The 18,407-nt window shown below is 33.8% G+C and overlaps 2 protein-coding genes across 3 annotated transcripts in view; one reads left to right on the top strand and one right to left on the bottom strand.

Moving 5' to 3' along the window:
* LOC123709392 (flotillin-2) overlaps nucleotides 1-18,407 on the bottom strand; it is a 158,305-nt gene that overhangs the window by 113,463 nt on the left and 26,435 nt on the right. The gene's annotated exons all lie outside the window — the stretch shown is intronic.
* LOC123709388 (glucose dehydrogenase [FAD, quinone]-like) lies at nucleotides 2,865-13,930 on the top strand. Of its 2 annotated transcripts, none has more exons than XM_045660688.1 (2): nucleotides 2,865-3,009; nucleotides 11,109-13,930. In XM_045660688.1, the coding sequence occupies exon 2, from the start codon at nucleotides 11,109-11,111 to the stop codon at nucleotides 12,978-12,980; it is 1,872 nt and encodes a 623-aa protein (XP_045516644.1). In that variant the 5' UTR covers nucleotides 2,865-3,009; the 3' UTR covers nucleotides 12,981-13,930. The 2 variants fall into 2 exon arrangements, with proteins under 2 accessions (XP_045516644.1, XP_045516645.1); XM_045660689.1 differs by lacking the exon at nucleotides 2,865-3,009 and adding an exon at nucleotides 3,069-3,086.

Below are 18,407 nucleotides of genomic sequence, written 5' to 3'. Positions count from 1 at the left end.
ACGTGGCTTCACCGTCAATCATCGTTACACCGGCAGACGGCTCGCTATGCATCGAAACAGCAGCAGGCCACGGCTATGTGGCAGCAAAACAAGGGTAGCGAGATGTGCATAATCAGCACCTATTTATCCCCCAATCGCTCTTTGTCCGAAATTGAGACCTATCTAAGGTAACTAGATAGCGAGGTCGACTGGAGTCGCCGAGACATTTAGTCGTCGCTGGGGACGTAAACGCAAAGTCTGTGACGTGGTAGTCGTTGTTGATCAAGCCGTAGGGAGACAAGCTAGAGAAGTTGGTCGCAGGGCTCAATCTGTTAAATTGCAAACACGGGCTCCGAAGCTACGTGCGTGCGAGCGAACGGAGAACACCACGAGGCAGCCGTGCCGGGAGGATATGCGCAACGAATTTTCTTACGAAAAAACCGTGAAGAGGTCATGACAGACCTCTCGCATTTTTTTTGTATGTACTTATCAGGCATAAGGTCAAAATCGAGACTTAAGTGTATCTCTCGTACGTCAATAACAGACAGACGGGAGCCATAGTTTGCGCTCTTAATACAAACCATATTTAAAGATTATACTTATCCACAGATTAGGTACCTGGGTTAACTACGCTTTCTTTTAAATTGTTCAGCCGACTATAGCTTCCAGAGCCAGAGCTTGATATACTAACCGAATATATTGTGGAGGAAGCATGGTGCACTGTTCCTCCAAGCTAAGGAATGCTCCGCGACCAGTCTAACCTGGCCGGCCTGATGGCCGTAGTGGCTGAGGTCAAGAAGTTCAATATATCCTTAGTAGCTGGAATAACTTCGTTAACGCGTATGACGTCATCGCTGTGATTTCTAAGCGTGTATTGTAGATGTCGCGACATTATCAAGTTCTAGGTGAGTGCCGTTCATTCTATTGAATTTGTGGAGAATTCGAGTAAGGAAATAATAGCAACAGCTACTTCCAGGATCTAATATAACCTAGCGTATAAAAACGACTCCAATTTAGCTGCTACACTTGCAATATTCCTTTGTCGTCTACCATGAAAGGTTTCTATAAGTACTACTAGTATATCAGGAAATGACTCATGGGTAAACAACATTCCTTAAAATCGTTGTTCTTATATGATATATATAATAAACAGTTTAAGTTAAAGAGGCCATAGAATTATTGACATTTTACTTCTTAAGTTACGAAAATTTTCCGTATACTTCTCGATGTACATAAAGCAATGTAGGAAAACACAATCACAAATTGTTAGTGACAGAAATATACGTACGACACAAAGGTCCGTATCCCAAATTGTGTTGCATAATCTCCGCTTCAGCACTGTCAAATTCCAATTTAAAAAAACAATTGACAGCTCTTGACAGATTTAAATGACTGCCTAAGTTAAGAAAAGTGCTTACATAATTATCGTAGGCTGGTGGTGGCACCGTACCTTGCGCTTCTGTCGCGCTTCGAACTTCCCATTTCCTCGTGTCACATTATCAAAGGTTCACAATGGTAATTACGATTCATACAACTTATAATAATGCATTTAAGCGAAGTTGTAAACAAATTATCATAATTACCACAATTGCATTGTCAAGAGATTTTCATCACATTACGCAACACAAGAAAAAATTTGATATAAACATTTTTTAAACAATACAGTCGTTTTCTTTCGTTGTGCTTAAAGTGGAAAATGTGGCGCCATAATATGTATCTATGAGTCAAAATGGTTTGGCTTTGGGTATAGAACGTAGATCTAGAGAGTCTTTCTTGCTTCAGTGTGTTACGAAAGGATTGAGCCTGAGCGTCTTTGTACGAAGAAGTCCCGATAACTTGGAAAACATTAAGGTGACCGGTAGAGGGGGAAGCACGAGACCCCCAGGCCGATCCCTTACTGGGGAGAATTGAGGAAAATATGCGACCTTCCTTCGAGAACACGCCTAAAGAAGATGCGTTAACATAAAAGAAGACTGCAATATTACCTTTACATCGAAATAAGATTCTAATATGAACTACACTTATTATAATCATAATACGTTTTAAAAAAAAACAACCCTTCACAGATCCTGTCGGTTCAGCAAGCCGCGTACTACAAGTTTATATTATGAAATTTGGAAAGCACTCAAAATTGATTCATACTTCTAAATCGCCGTTACCTTGGAGGCCACGCAATGATCATCAGGTATGACAATAATTTCTTGCGCTTCCGCTAAGAATTCTGAGTTTACCTTTACTATTCAGACGTCATTTTCAAGAGCGTCTATATGTAAATGGAAATCAGTTTGAATACGAACGTAAAAACTCTTTCGTCTATTTCTGTCTAATTGTCTACGCTGTGATGAAAAGTGAATAATAGTTCATACGGCATGCTGTCCTATACTCGGAATCATATTTCATTAACACTTTTTAAACATTTTTAAATCATCTTCTTTTAGTTAATAATTAACAATTCTGTTATAGCAATTAAATTAAAATATCACGGTCTTTTTAATATTAAATAATAAAACCACAATTGTTTGAGTAAATTATGTACAGTATAATTGTCTTCCCTATATATTTTTAATAAAAATATTTAATACTTTAGAATTTCATATATTTCTACTTAATACGTACGAACTCTTCAAACCCAACTATTAAAGATATTGATGTAGGTACTATTATATATTTTTATTTCATTTTTTATATTGTATTATTATCATTAATTCATGAAGGTAATTTTTATAAAGTCTTTATAAAAAAATCTTAGGTTTTTCGAACAGCGCCGCTACGACGTTTCATGACTCTGCGGAAAACCTTTCCTCTATAACTCGTCAACCTCCTGGTGGATCCAACGACCTACAGTAATGTCCGTATTAACCGTCAATAAGCCTCGTGAACTTGAACGTGATAGTATCACCGGCCTATGCCTTTTGATAAAACATATGGTATCGCTGTCCGTGACAACATTACCGCAGTGAGCTGGAACTGATCCTGTCGTAGACTTCAGTTTGTGTTGTGTATACAAAGGAAATTTACGTATTTACAAACGTAAGTGGTAATTTAATTCGTGAGAAGTGCGTGATTTATTTAAGAGTGTATATATTAAAACAAGGAACAATTTACTAGTGAGTTGAATATTTCGTAGAAATTAAAGAATCTTTCCTTAAAATCATAAAAACTTTAATTAAATTATACCCAAAAGAAAGGAAAGCCTTAAAGGAGAGTTTAATATAATTTTCACTTAAGAATTTCGTAAAAGTGTATAAAAAAATGTAAAAAAAATAGGTGTTTATTCATTTTATCTATATACATATATATTATAAAATAAAACTATTTTCATATTCAATTAGTCTTTGTTACGGTTTCAAGAATTCACGTTTCCAGTATGACGTGTACAGGACACGTGATACTAGTTTTTTTGGAGAACTAAAAATAACATCTAATTAAGACCGAAACTGCTGAACAAATAAGTCATATGTGAAATTTTATTGTAAATAAATTCAATATCTGAATAAACAAAAACGAAATTTTATCTCATTTTAAATGATGACATTATAACAATTAATATTTTAAATTATCTTAAATGACTTAAACAATCAAAAAGCATTATACTATTTAAAACTACTTAAAACCAACCCTTTTATTATTTAAATGTACCTATATATAAAATATACCTTAGTCCAGTAATAAGTTCTGTTACATTTTTTTAAAATGAAGTCATGTAATATTATTTAAATGTATACCTACATATTTATTAAAATCTCCGCAAAACAAAATAAATCGAAATGGCCACTTTTGGCTTTTATACAGTCCTTTCGCCATTGTTTGCTCTAAACATTATTTACGATGTATCTGAGTAAATTTTTAACATGCGCGCGCACAACGTCGCAAAAAACCGACACCCTGATGTTACAGTTTAGTTTTTTCTACAAACGTAGAATAACATTTTTGAAAAGATTTTTACTTGCTACGCCAAAAAAGTATAACTTCTAACGCGTGTCCAACAGTACACACTTGTTTTTTCTAAAGAGACTCAATGTCGCCGTGTTGTTGTTTAGAGCAGGTCATGTCCTCTCAAACTGACCATAATTTGAAATTTAAAGGGTTGAGGTCTGGGCTAGGTCTTCAGCGCTTACAAAGTCCGGCACGTTGATTTCAAGCCAGGCTTGGGTAGTTCGTGCCTTGTGACCAGATGCAGAATCCTGCTGGAAAGTCTAACGTTTATTTTTAAAAAGTGTATTGCTCAGAGGTTTCACGACATAATCCAAGACTGTATTTTGATACACTTTATCTGAAGTGCTCACTCTTTTTTGACAAAAAAATTGTTTTGTGACTCCTTGATAAGACACGCCTTACCAAACCATTACTGACGCCGGGTGATGACCACGTTGTACCTTTTCGACCAATTGAGCAGTTTCTTTAGAACTGTGAGTGTACCATTTATCACTTTGCTTATTGTAGTGTTCTTCAATCGTGAACATTTTTACATCGGTACAAAGGATATTTCTGTGCTTTTCATCTGCGTATCGCGACAAAAGGCGATCGTTATGATCGATCCACTCTCTTTAATTGTAAATATTGATTTAGGGCAAGTCCTGTATATCGTCGCTAAGCACCGAGCTACAGGTATTGTTTTACGTGTATAATACGCAACAGACCTCTTTTTTTTTCTTTTTTTTTATAACCGAGGCGGAAATGCATTCGCGCATCCCCTGCCCTCAAAGATTGCAGGGATATGTGGGACTCGACACACGCCAAAATCTCTGCTATTCAGAGACTGTGAACAATACCCACTAAAACCACCTCGAGTAGTTCCTACAAAACCGCGTTACAGAGGCTCTGGGGTCGCTGTCGCATTCTACCGGGAGCGCAACAAACTCCTAGCGGGAATGAATGAATGATTGGTATTCGCGTTCAATAGAGGAAAGCACCAAGAGGACGGTCGTCGACGACCTCAAATCAACGACGTGTTACGCAAAGGACAATTATCTACTAGCCAGATACGATAACAGATGTAGAAAATTTAGTCCAAAAATTGATGAGATAGACACAAAGATATCGTAAAACACGCAAAAACAAATAAGATAGAAATGAGGTTCAAAGAACTTTATTGTCATGAATAAATAAATATTTAATTTAAATTAAAACTTGATATGATAATTATAGATTTCTTAAAACAATTTGTGTAAAAAATGTCTTTTTTATGTCCGTACTTTAATAAATTAGACTTACAATGGTTACTGCCAGTGGCTACTCCGTCTTTGCGACCGGTATAAATAGAAAATGAAGGTTTTACATCTACCAATAATACAATTCCGTCTAGTTAGTTATATTAACAAATTATTAACAATTATAAAAGTATTCAACATTTTCTGTTCTTGGGAAGTACTAATAATGACATACTTTGGACCGAGGGAAAAGCGTGCGCATTGTTCATAAAACATGTCCGGTGGTATGTAGTTAAAGGTAGTTAAGGCAAAAAACCTAACAATTTGCGTTTCCTTGATAGAGCGTCATACATCTTCCGTTAGGCAGGTACACACCTACGCAGGCCCCTTTTTTCTCAAAAAATGTATAGCTTACTAAAGATTCACCCATCACAAATTATACTGTGTTTACACACTTACTATTGCTTGTAATTACACACTAGAGTTTATTCCTGATAAATGATGCTTACGCTGTTATAAAAAAAGACAGATTATTACTTAAGTTAAAACAGTCAATATAACCTACAATTAAACAAGTTTAGCGGAGGTTAGTCTTTATTCAGATAGACGGACAGATTTGCATTCAACATAATTCTTTATAAATGATACTCAAACCGCAAAATTAAATACTGCAATATATCGCTCATTAATTAAATTATATGCGAACATATGTTCAGTACACGCGAATTTCGCATAGGTGTGGACCTAGAAGACCTTATTTTGACCTTACTTTTACAATTGAATATTAACCAATTGACCCTTTCCCACTAAAACTACAGTTTAAAAAATATAAATATTTATATATATATAAATGTACTTAATTAACAAGGACGACGTTTATCCTTATCCATCAACGGGTAATTACGTTAAATAGGTGAAAGGAAGAGTATGTAATTCCGGTTTACGAACCTCAAAAGCTGGACATCCTAAGTTCGAAATCCTTGAATTATAACGAACCTTCACATCCACGAAATAAATATCAAGCAGAAACCGAAAAGATTTGTACGAACATTACAGGGCGAATACAACTTTCGACGATCATAAACTTTTTTGAATGTCCAAAAATTTGTGACAGAATTATTTATTATTTTATGGTGTTACCCGTCACCTGCCCTATCATCCGTAAGATACTTCATTTATTTATTAACACTTCGTTACATTACAATATAAAAAAAATTGAACAAAATTGCTTTCAAGCGATCTCTTCCAGGCACCCACTGTGAGTAAAGAAAAGAAAAGTATTAAATTACACACAGTATAATTTTATCTATGAGTTATTGAATTTGCGGCATCGTTTTTAACTATTATACTCAACCGCCCCAGAATGCTTACCACGTAACTTAAACGCTGTCTCTAATGTAAAGTTTTCGTACCACGTAACAACACACATCCAAAATGGCCTTTGTAGTTATAGAACGCCGATCGCATAGTGCCAATAAATATCCTATTACGAAGCTCCAATGTCAGGTTACTAACAAATTGTAATTATATACTGTTTACCTAAATAAACATTCTTAAAACACCTAATGAAATAGGTTTTACATATTTGCAAATGGTAACTAGCGCATTTTTTCTATTTACGAAAAAATTCAAATAATCATAAAGCTTAGTTCAACATAATGTGTTTTAATTTATCAACCTTCGTATATTACTCGTTTTACGAAGGCCTGTCGCACTTACTTGGGAATATATAGCCTTAAACAAATGAACGCATAGAATCACGCAAAGAAAAAGATATATTTCACATCATCATTAATAGAAACAAAAAAATATAACTAATTTATAGTTTGGTGACTTCCCAAAGTACATATTTCATAATATGATGCAAGAGAGGCCCAGCATAGTCAAAATTTATGTCCATAGTGGCAGTAGGAATATTATAAATTTAATCATATCTTTATGTCATTTAAATAAACCTTATTCCATTGTAAATATTAGACCCGCAGTGATATTCGATATAATCTTATTTAAGTTTTATTAATTACTGATTGAATAGAACAAAGGGATATGAAAAAAGATGTCTATGCAAAGGTATGGATATAAAAAAGGCAGATTCAATTTTTTAACCGGACCAACCTAACAATCTTGTTTTTCTTAGCAAAAAAACGTATTATTAAGGTTTTTTTGCTGCTGAATGAAACGAGTTTATATTTTTGCCTACCCCGGATTCTTCTTGTTCTCTCATGCTTGTCCGCGTAATTTCTATTGAAGAAACAAGAGGACCAAATTATATTTTTTGTTAAAAAAATAGCGTTATAAAGATATTGATAAAAATAAATAGGTTAATTAATTTATAGATTTGTTACCGTGATGCTTACGTTAATTGATTTACGGCACTATAAATCTTACTAATAAAAATATATAAATATACTTATTATTATATTCATTGTATATCTCTTCATTACAATTATAACAGGTTGAGCGTATCCAAATATAAATGTAGGTTGAAATAACAACCACATTAAACGAGATAACAGTTTCGTCTTTTGATTTTTTTCCCTAGCTAACTAAAGACCTAGCACGAATTTTACGTTGGTTTCGTCAGGTATACGTTAACGCGAAAATGTTTTTTTGACTGCTCGAACGAACTTGGCATATAATTTGCAGAGTTCAATTAGTTTAATAGTACTAACCGATTGGAACGATGCATATTTGTGCTTCCGTTTAGTTCCAAATACGGTAATAGTACATGTCTCCTTACGAAAATTGTACGTAAAAACCCATCATGCAAAACTAGACAGTTACAAGGAAGTAAACTATATCTCAGCCCGTAACTTCTTAATTTTAAGCGAAGAAAATGGGAAACAATGCTAAAATAGATAATAAAAAATAATTATGTAACATCAACTTATCTATTTACATAATTAACTGCGTACCTATCATACATTAAGCATGATTACCTGATATTGCCATATAAAAATAAATATGCAATCAATGTCGATATAATGCGACCTTGCAATCTTTATCCAGACATGCAGTTGCACAGCGTATCACGTAAGTGGCATTTTATACTAAAAAATAGACAAACATAACGTACTGTAAACGAGGCCGGTAACAATTAATAGATACATTAGCCCACCGTAATCTTAAAGCCATCACAGACCTTTCTGTAAGTGTATTATAGAGCTAGGTTGAACTTTTTCAAATATTTTATTAAATTGTTAAATATATTATATTGTTAGTAAAATATTTTAAATATAACGAGGTTTTTTTTCCGACTTGCAAACGATAATAGTTTTTGTTACAAGCACGTATTAGGCTTTTTTAATTATTCTCTGACTTTCGTCATTTAAAATGCTGAATTTATTATAACAAAAAAATAAATGACGTAAAGCAAATAGTATTTGACGTAAATCGTTCCGCAAATATTTTATACCCGTTCGAGAACATTCTACTTTTTTATTATATATTATAATTATCTATTATAATCAACAGAAAACAATACAAATGATTTAACATTACATTAATTACACTAAATGATCAGTGACTAATTAAACCTATTATAAAAAAAAAATTTTAATAGCATAATATAATATAGAACACTTACACTAATCAATGACAGCAAAATAAAAAAAATGATCTCCAATATAATTTTTTGCCTCATTCACTGTTCACAAATCAAGGTCAGTTATTCTTATTCCTTCTAAAATCGTATTCATATGCTAATTGAATATCAATTAAGTTAATACGTCATTTACTATGTTGTCTGATTTTATATATGTTTAATTATTTTCAAATGATACTTGATATTTAACATTTTGATAGTTTCACTTTGTATGTATCTTTTTATTAGAGCAGTGTTGGCCAACTGACTTGAGCAGGCGACTCTCATCTCTGAAGTCGTAGGTTCACCACGACTACACTACGGGTTCACAGCCTTTCACCCGCTCTGAACCAATTGACTTTTTTTCTATGACCACCGGCTTGCCTTAGACCCAAAAAGTCGACGGCGTGCGTCAGGCACAGAAGACTGATTGCCTACCTACCTACTTGCCTATTAGCTTACCTATGATCATGAAACAGATACAGAAATCTGAGGCCCAGACCTAAAAGGTTGTAGCGCCATTGATTTATTTTTGTATGTATCTTCTAAATTATTTTTTATATTGTATTATGCGTATACGATACACAGTGACGATACTTGCTTATGTATTTTAATTTTTCTGAAATAGTTAATGTGCAAGAACTAAAAACAAATTATTTTTAAAAAAGATTTAAAAAACATACTTAATTATTCGTGGTACATATGATTAAGTCAAATTGGTTCCTAATTTTGATTAGGTCAATTAATATTCAGAATATTTACAAGTAACACAATTTTTACGTATTTTATTGTGTCCCGTATTGTAGCTATTGTATGTATCGTATAAGTTATTATTTTAATTCTGTATACAATGCAATTGTGGAATAAAATGATAACTTCAGTGTAGGGTGCTATATGTTAAAATTATATATGTCGTCGACATGCTACAGTGCACAAGGTCAAATAAAATAACTGATATGCTTTATTTTTTAATTACACCATTATAAAAACTGAGAAAAATCCAACCGCTTTTCAGAGTAAGGTTACCTGGCTTGAAAATTAACGTAAAAATTCTATCATTTTTAATAAACAAAATAGGTTTATACTAAAAATGTTTAGTAACAAAGTTGACATTGCTAGAATTTCACACAAAAAATCGTATTTTACTCCCAGACCACCGTTGGAAACCAAAGTCGATTCATTAGTTAAAAATTGAGAACGTTAATATGCTCAAATTTTAAATAGGTTTAATGTTAGATATCATAGATATCGTAAGTAGTGTGAGGTGCTGTCGTGTGTGTCGGTATTAGTCAATAAATTATAAAAATGAATGTAATTAAAATAAAATCGTGACTTCTTATAGAATATTGTTCTCCTACAGCTGCTGCAGCTGTACAGCTCTTATTTTTAAATTAACAAATGCGAAGAGGTAAAATCTTCATAAATCAGCTGTCAATATTCGTTTCAGCTTAGTGATTTTTTAATTAGATTACCTTTTTAGTAGCTACATAACAACATATATAACATTTTGGTATACTATAGTTCGATTTTCCGAAATAAAAACTTAAGGACTAAATAAAACTAATTACCTCAGAGTTCAAATAATAAATGAAAATAGAAAATACCAGCTCCAGCCGTCTTCGAGTTTTGCGCTTAGCAATATATTTTACGATTTATTTGTTAATACGAAATATTATATAATACTAGCTGACCCGGCAAACGTCGTTTTGCCATGTATATTATTTCCAGGAACCTTTTTTTTAGTTTAATAAAAATAACCTATCTATTATAATAAAAAAAATAGGGGTTGATTGTAGAGGGGTGACAATTAAGGGTTGTATGTATTTTTGTATGCTGTATCATAAAAAAATAAAAACATAAGGTATGGACACTCCTTATCGCTTAGGGGTTTGAAAGATATATAGTAGCCGATTCTCAGACTTACTGAATATGCATTAAAAATTAATAGGCCTCGGTCGAGCTGTTTCGGAGGAGTATGGGAACGAACTTTGCGATACGAGAATTTTATATATATAGAGATATAGTAACAAATTAAGAACTAAACTTAATCAGTGCATTACTTTACGATGTTTAATAATTTTACTATATTCTAATAAATAAAAGTAACAATAGCGTTGAACAAAAATCTAATCGTGCTTATCTTTCTATCCGTAAACCACTTTATAAATAATTCAATTGACCGCAAGATGAACATATAGCGGAAAAGTTCACATTGTAATTGCTTCATTTATTTCCGATTAATCTACGCATTAAGGTAGAATAAAAGTTACTTCACATCCTTTTTCTATTCAAATATAGAAATTATAAATTATCGTTACCTTCGAAGAAATCAACTTGCCTTGTTTCCTCATTTGATTTATTCAAAAATAATTATTACAAATGTTTTTCATTTTCAGATGAATCATTGGAATCGTGTACTGAGAGCAGCTCTATGGATTCTGCTCACGGTTGTCATTCCAACAAAGACACAAAATGTAAATCCTATTGTGTCGCTCGTAAAGTTTCTCGAAGATGGCTCTTACGAGCTCGACAAAGAACCACCAGACCAAACGACCATGCTTTCAGAATACGACTTTATTGTTATCGGTGCTGGAACTGCGGGTTGTGTTCTTGCGAACCGCCTAACAGAAATACCTGATTGGAAAGTTTTACTTGTAGAAGCAGGAAATAATGAAAACTTCGTGATGGACATACCTTTACTGGCAAACTATCTTCAGTTCACATCTGCAAACTGGGGCTATAAAACTCAACCTTCTGATAGATACTGCGCGGGATTTGAAAATCAACAGTGCCATTGGCCACGAGGAAAGGTGATTGGAGGATCTAGTGTACTAAATTATATGATTTATACAAGGGGTGCTCCTCAAGACTACGATAACTGGCAAGCGATGGGAAACGAAGGCTGGGGATGGAGTGAAGTCCTGCCATATTTTAAGAAAATTGAAAGTTTTAACATCAAATCTTTCGACAATCCGGACTATCACGGAAATGAAGGCTATTTGAACGTGGAACACGCACCATTTCGAACTACAAAAGCTAAAGCATGGGTTAAAGGAGCTAAAGAGTTAGGGTTTAAATATGGAGACTATAACGGCGCAACTCCGTCAGCAGTTTCGTTTCTGCAGTTGTCTATGAAGAATGGTACACGACATAGTTCAAATAGAGCATACTTACATCCCATTAACAAGAGAAATAATCTTTATGTATCGAAATCCAGTATGGTGACGAAACTACTCTTTGATCCGACAAATACGAAAGTTATAGGGATAGAATTTGAAAAAAGGGGAAAGAAATATAAAGTTTTAGCTAAAAAGGAAGTCATAGTCGCTGGCGGCACTATTAATTCACCCCAACTCTTGATGTTATCTGGCATAGGTCCAAAAGACCATTTGGAATCCCTTAAAATTCCTGTTGTTAAAGATTTACCTGTTGGATACAATTTAATGGACCATATAGCTGCCGGTGGCATACAGTTCATGGTAAAACAGCAAAATTTCACTTTAACTACAGATTATATCTTGAATCATTTAGAATTAGTATTCAAGTGGATGAGAACACATAAAGGACCACTATCAATACCCGGTGGGTGTGAAGCACTCATATTCATGGATCTAAAAGACAAATTTAACGGGACTGCTTGGCCAGATATGGAACTTCTTTTTATCGGCGGCGGATTGAATTCTGATCCGTTATTATCACGGAACTTTAATTTCGACGAGCAAATTTTCCTAGACACGTATAAAGACTTGGGAAAAAAAGACTTGTTCATGGTATTCCCCATGTTAATGCGCCCGAAATCAAGAGGTAGAGTTATGTTGCAAAGTCGAAACCCCAAAGTCCAACCAACTTTGATACCAAATTACTTTGACCACCCCGAGGACTTAGAAAAAATTGTGGAAGGAATCAAGATTGCAATAGAAATTTCAAGACAGCCGTCTATGAGAAAACTTGACACAAAAATGTACGATGTGCCAATAGAGGAATGTCTACAATATGGGCCGTTTGGAAGCGATGCTTATTTTGCGTGCCAAGCCCAGATGTTCACATTTACCATTTACCATCAAAGTGGTACTTGTAAAATGGGAGCCAAGAGTGACCCTTCTTCTGTTGTTGATAATAGACTACGGGTCCACGGTATCTCTGGATTAAGGGTTATAGACGCTAGTGTAATGCCGGAAATAGTATCAAGTCATACAAATTCTCCTGTATTTATGATTGCAGAAAAAGGATCAGATATGATCAAACAGGATTGGGGCCAAAAAACTTAGTACTTATGGATAATATAGTATTATGGATAATTTTGTTTTCATCTGTGATTTAATTAGATGTAATAATTTATTTTTAGACATAAAATGTTAGCAATGCATTTGTTTTCCTATAAAATAGATAAAAAAATATAATTAACAAATATTAAAAGTTTTTGTCTCTTCTACTGTTAGCTTAGGCTATTAGCTATTGAACTATATTTTTTAATTGATCCATACGTTATTATAAATTAGTTTTGTAATATAATTTCTCTAAATATTAATTGATGAATATAGTTGGATTGTTTGTATGCGTGTAATGATATCAAAAATCGTTTAGTAATTCATTAGTAACTGGCTATCCAATTATTTTAGATATTAAAAATAAAATGTAATCATGCTGTGATGTAGATAAAGCTAATACCATATTTTTTGTGATTTTGGTTATAGTTTGGGAATACATCAACAGTTGTTAGACTTCCTCCAGCCAGTAATACACGATATCGTTGATCGATAAAGAAGAGAACAATACATTTGGTAAATGTTCTTTTTTTGTTATGGAATCTCGCTGTTGGCCTTAAAGGCCTTTACAGCTCAGTTCGGGCTGTTTTGGCGAGCGTAGCTCGGCCTGAATGGCGTTTTATCCCGTGTCTAGCGGCAAGGTCGTCTCCTGTGAGACTCGAACCTCGGCTTGGGCCGTCGCGGGGTGTAAATGTTCTATATTTTCACACTAATGTATACTTAACAATGTTTGTGACAATCTCTAGTCGTTCCCCAAAATAGAATATCCAACCGAACCTCGGACCTACCGATGGAACCTACCCTACCGTTGCTATTCCGCCCTTAATCAATTAACCCCGAGAGAACTTCGACATTTTCCCGCGTAACTGCTCGAGAAAATTCAACCAATCGTGGGGCTTGTCATACAACTGTTATTTATAAAACCACATTAAATATACATAAATGTTATCTATTTTAAGTATTCAAAATGTAAGATATTTATAATCCAAATCATCTATTTATTAAATTACATGATTTATACTAACTTGTATTTATTGTAAAAAATCACCGGACATGTTGTATAAAGTATCACAGAGGGCAATTGTGAGGCTTACAATAGAAGTGTTATTTATATTCTAATAATTAAACACCATAAGTATATATCAACTATATAGATATAAACTAACCATACATACAAATACAGTCGAAATCGATTATAACGACATCGTTTACAACGACCGATCGGTTATTACAGCCAGATTGTAAGGTCCCACCCGAATCTCTAGTAAACTATTCAGCAAACATACCGCCTATAACAACATCGGATACAGCGACATACCGCTTACAACGACGAAACTTTATCGATATTCATCGACTATAACGACCAACCGCTTCTTGTCCCAGCAAAACAAAACAATACGGACGATTTTAAATCTTATTGATAAGCATTGAAGGAATATTTAGGCGTATTATTACCTACGCACTTTCTCCCACCTCATCCGAACCTCTTCCCGGCCATTTGACCTTGCATATCTTACACCAATTGTTTAGTGCGCTAAATGACTGCGTGAGTAACTGCTTGATTTATAAGTGTTGGTTTTGATTAGACCGTGCATTTATGCGTTATCATGTCGCAAAAAAAGAGGAAAGTGTTTTCTATTGAAGGAAAATCTCATGTCATATGGAGATTAGAAAATGGCGAGTCAAATAGTGAAATTGCAACGGAATGTGGAGTTTCGCACTCTACGATATCAACGATTTGGAAGAATAGAGATAAAATAAAAGTTATTTTCGAAAATAACTCTTTAAAACTTAAAGGACAAGTAAACATAAAGTTATAGAAGATGCTTTATTAACATGGTATAAACATCAGAGGGCAAACAACGTCACAATAAGTGGTCTGATTCTGCAACAAAAAGCCAATGACTTTAAGCTCGCCTCATGGCTAAGAAAAATTTTAAGTGTTCGTCGTCTTGGGTACAACGTTTTCGTGCTCGACATAATATTGTGGCAGGAAAAGTTTGCGGTGAAGCGGCTGGCGTTCCTAAAGGAGTGTCTGAAGAGTGGCTCTCTCATAAGTGGCCTGCACTATGCGAAGGATACACACCAGAGGAAATCTTTAATGCTGATGAAACAGGATTGTTTTACAATTTAACCCCTGACAAAATACTTAAATTCAAAGGCGAGGAATGCAAGGGCGGAAAGTTGTCCAAAACAAGAATTGCAGTATTGGTTGCGGCAAACATGACTGGTTCATGTAAAAGAAAACTTTTGGTGATAGGAAAAGCTAAAAAACCGCGTTGCTTTAAGAACATTCAATCTTTGCCTGTAACTTATGAAAATAACACTAGGTCCTGGATGATATCGCAAATTTTTGAAAAATGGCTGCGTAGCTGGGATGCAGAATTGAAGTCTGGAGGAAACAAAATACTTCTCCTAGTAGACAACTGTCCCGCTCATTCTGTAGTCTCCAATCTGAAATGCATAAAGCTTGTGTTTTTACCGCCCAATGTCACCTCTGTTTTACAGCCCATGGCCCAAGGAGTGATAAAAGCTTTAAAAACACAATACAGAAAACTTCAAGTGCTACAAATGATACAGAATATTGAAAACAGCAAAGATACTAAAAGTCTTAGTGTTCTGGATGCAATTCTAATGATATCGGAAGCTTGGGAAAAGGTCACACAGACACTATAGCCAACTGCTTTCGCCATGCAGGTTTCAAAGATCTCTCTCCATCACAAGCGGAGAACGACCATGATATTCCGCTAGCAAGAATGATACAATCTACAGATGAAGATGACAACGTAGCACTTGCTGAATTGGTTGCTCACTTGCAAAGATCTACTGCTACAGAACAAAGAATTGAGATAGAGGAATTTATTGGAATAGATGACAGTGTCGCCGTGTGCGCCTTAGCTACTGAGGAAGAAATTCTTGCAGAAGCTGAAAGTAACAATCATAACACTGACGACGAAAACGAAGACCAGCAAGACCCAGAAGAACAGTTTCAGCCGTCAACAATTTTCGAGGCTCTTAACGCTATAACAGTTTTGCAAAAATTTGTTGCCTTTAACGACCAGTTTAATACTGATGATACTCATACCTTGAGGAGTATGAAACGTAAAATGCAAAAAAAATTTGAGACTAGGCTAAAAAAAACAGACTAAAATGACTGATTACTTTAAAAACTAGTGTAGTCTTATAACCTGTACTGTAAGTAGCTAAGTACATTTTGTATTCTAATTATTTCTTAATAAATATTTCCATTTCTTTTCTGACATTTGATTTGACAACAAGTTCACATACATAACCTATTCTAGATAGATACCTATGATAATATAACTACACAACTAATATAACTACTGTACTTGTATATACTTATGTATTGCTTATAACAACTATCGGATATAACGTCGGCAAGTATACGGTCCCTTCAATGTCGCTATATCAGGTTTTGACTGTATTAATTATGGTAAATATAGTAACGTATTCGTTATAAAATTTTAAAAACCCAGTCGAAACATTTTACCAGGTATATATTCAATTTAAAACATTTCGACTGAAATTATAAATTCAAATTGAAACTATGAAATAGTATAATATGGAGGTATACTTTAAAGGGTTTTTTCATTTCATTGATTATAAATAAAAACTATTAAAAAAAGGTTTCAATACCACCAAACTAGTTTTTCGAGTTGTTATTTTAGAACCTTTTCTTTAATGTTAGGATATATCTATTTAAAAGAACAAAATAATTCAAACTTTTACAAAGGAAGAATTAGTTATTTTATTCAATTATTTTATTGCTCTGGTAAGTAAAAAATACGTACCCGCTTTATCAACCCAGCATAATCATGGAGACGGGACAAAATTGAAGTTTTGTGTACGGCCATACTAACATACTCGACGACTACGATCAAACTCACGTCAAGTATAAAAATGCTTATCCCGTAAAACGTGTTACAATTAATTCACTTCTCCTGCGTTCTAGCCTTTTCTAACCTATTAGTATAGTTTCTCTATACACCGATGAAGTAGTACTATAAGCAGAATTTCGTACAGTTTGATAAAAAATTACCACTCGACCCCGACACACTTTTTTGTAAAAATAAAAATAGTTTTAGCCACACTCTACTTGCAAATTTTAAAATTTTTAGTTTTAGTTTAATTTAGGTTGTCAATGTTCACCAACCTCGTTTATAGGGAAAGTGTAAGGAGATAATTAATATATATTCAAAGCACAACAAAACCTTAGAAATCAAGATTGTCTGACACGTCGAGTGAAGTCGCGCGTAGGTTTAAGTTTGGCTATCTTCTTTATTACTGACTTCAAAAATAACAGTTTGATCTAAAGGATATCGTGTCCTCAGTAATAAAATTGTTATAAGGTAAATAATTCGAAAAATAAGCATTGTAGGACAATAATATTTAAAGATTTTTAAGTGGTCCATTCCAGTTTGTTTTTTGAATAAAATGGTTTTATTAAAGTCATGATTATAAAACTTTAATATAGTACATAAATTATAAAAAAACATGTAATTTCTCAGGAATAATTCCTTGAAACAAGAATGCAGTTTTTAGCAATACATAGGTAGGTATATATCTTATACGAGCCCGATGCAAAATAGTTCGTCAAGTGTTAAATTTTGTCTGTGTGATTTTTGAAAACTTCATTATTTTTGTATAGGGATCTATATAAAATATTAAGCTGTTCTACTATCTAATCATGAACCAATAAACTATTTTCGCTTTTTACATTTATACATATCCTGTTTTAAATTCGAAAAAGTTATAAGCAAAATAGTTCGTCTAATTGTTAATTGATGCAAAAGAGTTCGTCTATCGGTGAGTTAAATTCTTTCTTTGTAGAATTATGTTGCATAATTTAATTTGTAAAAGTAATTTTGTGTCATTTGTCAAGACAGTATAAATTCTAAAATTTCAGTTTTATTAATTAGTTTTCAAATAACAATGAGTCGTGGCAAACTTCGAAAGCGAATATAGTTTGTGGGATCGATGCTGGCAAATCAAGTTACCAATTATACTATATAACTATAAAAAGAATAGACCGACTTCTTGTTTGAAGAAAACTCGTCGAGCACGCATCACAAGTGCAGTAGAAAACAGAATCCTGCAGAAAATTATCAAAAATAATCGTCGTGCTCGAGCTGGAGAACTCACTGTGCAATGGAAGGACATGATTCACAAAGTCGTCTCAGTTGATACTTGCAAAAGAGTCCTAAAAATATTGGGTTACGGATTTTACGCCGCTAAGGAGAAACCACTGTTGACTGCTGTACAAAAGAAAAAGAGGTTGAAGTTTGCTCGTGATTATTTAATTGGAGTTCCGATCAGTGGCCTAGTATCGGGTTGGAGCGACGAGTCCAAATTTGAAGTGACAGTCGGTGATGAAAGGGAAAAAGTGATTCGGAACAAAAATGAGGCATT

Source organism: Pieris brassicae, chromosome 5 (assembly GCF_905147105.1).
Source record: "Pieris brassicae chromosome 5, ilPieBrab1.1, whole genome shotgun sequence".
Taxonomy (NCBI): domain Eukaryota; kingdom Metazoa; phylum Arthropoda; class Insecta; order Lepidoptera; family Pieridae; genus Pieris; species Pieris brassicae.
This window is presented reverse-complemented; position numbering and strand designations above follow the sequence as displayed.